Source organism: Portunus trituberculatus, chromosome 7 (genome assembly GCF_017591435.1).
Source record: "Portunus trituberculatus isolate SZX2019 chromosome 7, ASM1759143v1, whole genome shotgun sequence".
Classification (NCBI taxonomy): Eukaryota; Metazoa; Arthropoda; class Malacostraca; order Decapoda; family Portunidae; genus Portunus; species Portunus trituberculatus.
This window is the reverse complement of record NC_059261.1, coordinates 766,243-771,242: the sequence shown is the minus strand read 5'-3', so window position 1 is coordinate 771,242 and position 5,000 is coordinate 766,243. Positions and strand designations below refer to the sequence as shown.

Sequence of the window (5,000 nt, the reverse complement as noted above, 5' to 3'; positions counted from 1 at the left end):
GGAGTGGTGTGAACTGACCATCAAGGCTAGTGGTGGTCATGCTGAACGTATCCTTTTGTGTCTCACAACTGCTAGAGACAACTCTTCTCCTAACACAACACTACATGCACTTATTACACACACTCCCTTCAATACAAATAAAAAAATGGTGACTCCTAACCCAGTGTCGGAGTTCCTCTTCTGGGGACCCCACTTCAAACTGCTCTCCCGGTATTGACCCAAAATGCCTTGACACCTCCCTCAATTTTTTTTTTTCGTTAATTTCTGGAATATTCGCTGTCTTAGATCTAACTTTAAATCCGTGGAACACCACCTCCTCTACCGTTTAGCAGACACCTACCGAAACGATAATTTACTCCCAGCGAGGTGTAATAGCACTAGTTTTGTTCTAGACCAGTTTTGGCCTGCCGAGTTCAGGTCTGGATCAGTTCAGGCTGCTGTTAACTTAGCATCAAAGCTAGCTGTGAACTCCTTGAACATTTCCTTTTGCGTCTCACAACTTACGGGCGCAGTCGTAGCCTGCCCTCTGAAGACAATTCTCCTCCTTCACACAAAACTACATGCATTTACTACACACACACCCTTTACTTAAAATAAGAAAAAAAATGGCGACTCCAAAACCTGCTTCAGAATCCCTTTCTGTGGAGGGAACCATACATGTTCCCAGGTGAGACCATAAATGTCTTGACTCCACCCTCAATTTTTTCTTTATTAACTTCTGTAACATTCGCGGTCTTATATCTAATTTTCTATCTGTAGAATATCACCTCTTCTCTGCTAAACCTCATCTTCTTTTCCTTACCAAAACAGCTGTCTGAGGTAACAGAGTACCCCCTTTTCTGTTCCCTCTTATTTTCTCTATCCTCATTTTCGTTGCAAAGCTGGATGTTGCGTCTATGTGCGCAACGACTTGACTTGCTCTTTTGTCCACGCTCTTGAATCTTCCGTGTTTTCCACCATCTGTCTTCGACTCAATATAGTCATTCTCTAATTAAATTTATCTATGCTCTTTTTCTCTCCCTAACTCATCTAGCTATAGAAAATTCCTTGACTATTTAACTTCTAAAGTGGAGCACATTCTATCTTTATCCTTTCGCGGAGACTCCATCCTTGGAGATTTCAGTGTTCACCACCAGCTTTGGCTTTCCTCTCACTTCACTAGTCATCCTGGTGAACTAGCCTTCAACTTTGCTATCCTCCATATCCTAGAGCAACTGGTGCAACACCCTGCTTACATTCCTGACCGTTATGGAGATACGCCCAACATTCTTGATTTTTCTTAACCTCTAATCCTGCTTATGCTGTTTTACATAACTGATAAATGGAAACGTTAAGATTAGTGTGGTCTGTTATTGGCAGCGTTGAAAACCCATCCATTTATGTAATAATAGTTTGCTTTGGTGTACATATAGTCAGTAAGTGAAGCAAAATCTGGGTATGAGTGAGAATTGCTTGCCCACTGAGTCACTGAGTCCTCCTCTGCCAGATGAAGTTCAAAAGTAAGTAAGTAATTCACACCGAGGGAAGCGGCATTTCAATAGTAATTCACATCACTCAGTGCCACGGAGTCAAGGTGATCCTCATGACGTGATCGTATGTGCACACAAAGACATAGTATCTATTATAGCAGGCAATAGAGGAGTGGAAACATGAATATCGTGGTGAAAACAACACGCAAGCTAAAAGGGTCACAGTGGCTGAGTCGTCGCGGGTCCCCACCTCGTCTGGGGCCGATCTCATCTTTGCTTTATTTTTGGTATTCCATTAAGATTTCACTTTATGCATTACAAAACAATCCTTTCTTGGGGCAAGGTTTGTAAAAAGCTAATAGAAATGTTGTTTTGTGAATATAAATATATATATATAAGACAGTAACACCACATCGAGAGGTGGTGTTCCCAGCAACCTGATAGCAACCTCGTTATCGGCCCTCCAAGCGTTCATGGATGCCATTTCGCAGCAGGAGGTTGCTCTGACGTTGTTCAAGTTTCTTGGATCCCGCTCCCGGATCCTGGTCTTTCCAAGTAATAGGCCCCGACGTCATTTACATGATGTCTTCACTTCCTGTCACGCCTTCCTGGTATCCTCCGTTAGAAACACACTCATAAACACAAACACAGTCATGGCGAGAGTCTTGCCGCCGCTACTGCTGCTACTCATGCCGCTAAGTCCTGGAATTGCACCAAGCGCCACATTGGCCATGGACTGCAACGCTGCAGACACCATCGTGAAGGAAGGACAGACAAAAGTAATTCTGAGAGTTCGCTTTCATGAGGTGAAATACAATCTTATTCTGTTTGTGAAACCTGATACAGACTTTGAGGGCGTCCGGCTCGATGTGCAGGAAACGGACGGCACTAACCACACTGCATGGTTACCTGAGGAATGCATCCCGCGTGATGGCACGTGGCGGGAATTCCTGGTGTGGACAGGACTGACTGAGACAAAGATTGCCTTGCGCTTTAGGACTGGTAAATGTAGGAGATGGTGTGAGAGCGAAACTACCCTTCGACAGCCCATCAGAATCACCGTGGTTGCTCACGGCCCTTCCAGGTGGATTAAAAGATACACACCCGAGAACTGTAACGTGACCAACGTTTTGAATGTTGATCCTGAACGACTGTCCATCTGTCAGGAGCCCCCCTCTATTAGCACTACCACTAAAGCTACTAACTTCAACAACACGCCTTCTGGGAGCCTCTTAACTTCTAAGCTGATACAGAACAAGATGATAATAATGATAATAGCGACGTCAGTAGTGGTAGCGGTGGCGGTGATTACAATGGTGCTGGTGCTGCTTGTCTGTCGAAGGCGGAATTCTGTGACATTATGTGAGTACTGTGTGTGTGTGTGTGTGTGTGTGTGTGTGTGTGTGTGTGTGTGTGTGTGTGTGTGTGTGTGTATGTGTGTGTGTGTGTGTGGTTATAGCGGTGGCGGTTCTGTCAAAGGAAGAATTCTGTAACCTCTTATAAGTACTGTTTGAATGTGTGTGTGTGTGTGTGTGTGTGTGTGTGTGTGTGTGTGTGTGTGTGTGTGTGTGTGTGTGTGTGTGTGTGTGTGTGTGTGTGTGTGTGTGTGTGTGTGTGTGTGTGTGCTTGTGTGCATGCGCGCACGCGTGCCTTATCAGATGCAATTTGCACTGCATGAGCTGCACTAGTGTGGTCATCTCCAAGTCCACATTCAACTAAACGGACTTTCTATTAGTTGATGCTAACACTGCTGGCGCTGCCTTCCAGTTTCCTCTATTACAAATAGTATAGGTACATTTAGATGGCGAATTTTTTCCATCCTTATCTTCCTGTGCGTGCAGTTTATTTCTTGTATTCTATTTCATAAGCTCCAAATTACTATAATATTTCTTCTCTTTTGCTCAAGTGTTGGTAAATGTATATCATGCTACCCTATATATCTCCAATTTCTGTTTCATTCACACTAAACTCGTGGATGCTCTTTGTCTCTGCCCTCTTTCCACCACCACCATGACAACAATTATTCTTAAGTAATTGTATTCATTTTTTCTCTCATTGTATTGATTCAGATTAACATTTTACAGCAAATGAAGCGAAGTTCCAGTCCCAAGTTGACGTTCTCCACCACTACTTGCAGTTAAACACAGGCCTGGGACAAATCTCAGTCAAGAACTAGGAAGGCATCTATCACAATATCCTGCCTGACCTCACAGCACGACGTAAGGTAATATAATGTCGTGGCCTGCACATGACAAAAGTCCTTCTAAAATTATATAATGCCTAAGAACGGTATGTGATATCGCTCACCTGTTAACGAAAATGACTCTTCCCGCTGGTGGTGCCTTATGCCAGAGTAGACACACCTCACATTCCTTTCTCCCACTTGACGATCCCTGCCCTAACCTGACGTTTCACTTCGACCCTCATTAGGACAGACGCTTCGCCTGGGGCAACCTTGCTCCCCTTTGTCCCGGGCCATGTCATGAACCCTGCGTTCCCCAGTGTGGCTTCTGGCGGCTTTCACTTTCTTTCTCTTGTATTGTTATTTGTACTTATACTTTTATTGTAATACATTTGGAGACTTTGCTACCACCGCCTTTTCTCTACAGCATCTCTACATTGTAAGTACTACAATCACATACTAATATAGAATGGTGGTTCCGACAGAATATCTGCTCAAGTTCTCTTGCCCCATTTCTACTTGCCTGCCGGCTACCTTTGTTGTGCCGAGTTTCTCTGTTCTTGCCCAGGCCGCCTGCTGCGTCGCCTGCCAGCTACGGAGCTTTTGCGGCTTTAGAGCTTTAGAGCCTTTACAAGTTTCTCCAGCCTTGCTTGCTCATCAGTTCTTGCCTGTACAATTTCAAGTTGTCGTCCAACACGATTCTTCATCCATCCTGTATTTCTGTCGCGCAAGACGATCCCGTAAGCCGTGATCCGATGCAAGCTGCAAGCCGTCAAATAAAATACATATATGGACTATTTATATGCTCTTCATACTGGTCATCGACGGATTCAAGTACTGCTGTTCCCGCCGTTTCGACTTTTCAGGCTCAGTCTTCGTATCGTGCATTTTTAGTGCCATTATAAGCGCAGTGCAGTTATGTGTATTTTATAATTTTTTGGCGTAGAAACGTCTCATTCTCTTTATTTTCGTATACTAGTGTTTTCTTGGTCTCTTATTACCCAATAAGTCCCTGCTGTTATTACGTGTCCTCCTTGTCATAGCGAGCCTCCATCACTTCGTGTTTTGCGAGATATGATGGTATCTTATAAGGTGTGACCGAGCATTGTACCGGGGTGGGCACACTGCACATTACTTTTTGTGCTTTTCTCTTAAGAATTCTTAGATCTTTGACTGATACCAACTATTGAACCCCATTATAAAATGACGAAAGAGAAAACCAATTAAATCTTGTATTATTCGATTTCCCGTTAATAGTGAGATCTCTTTAATTTTTTTCATTAAATAACAATAATAGTAATAAGTTATCACATATTTTGTAAGGATTTGAGTGCATGAATTAGGTCCCG

The 5,000-nt window shown here is 43.5% G+C and overlaps 1 protein-coding gene across 1 annotated transcript in view; it reads left to right on the top strand.

Moving 5' to 3' along the window:
• Positions 1 to 1,984: 1,984 nt before the first annotated feature.
• The window catches only part of LOC123519663, a 3,704-nt gene continuing 688 nt past the window's right edge, over positions 1,985 to 5,000 (top strand). The window contains exons 1-2 of the mRNA XM_045281148.1: positions 1,985 to 2,831; positions 3,554 to 5,000. The exon at positions 3,554 to 5,000 is cut by the window's right edge and continues 688 nt beyond it. Coding sequence (XP_045137083.1) covers positions 2,123 to 2,831; positions 3,554 to 3,645 — 801 coding nt within the window. The 5' untranslated portion in view covers positions 1,985 to 2,122 and the 3' untranslated portion in view covers positions 3,646 to 5,000. The remainder of the gene's footprint in view (positions 2,832 to 3,553) is intronic.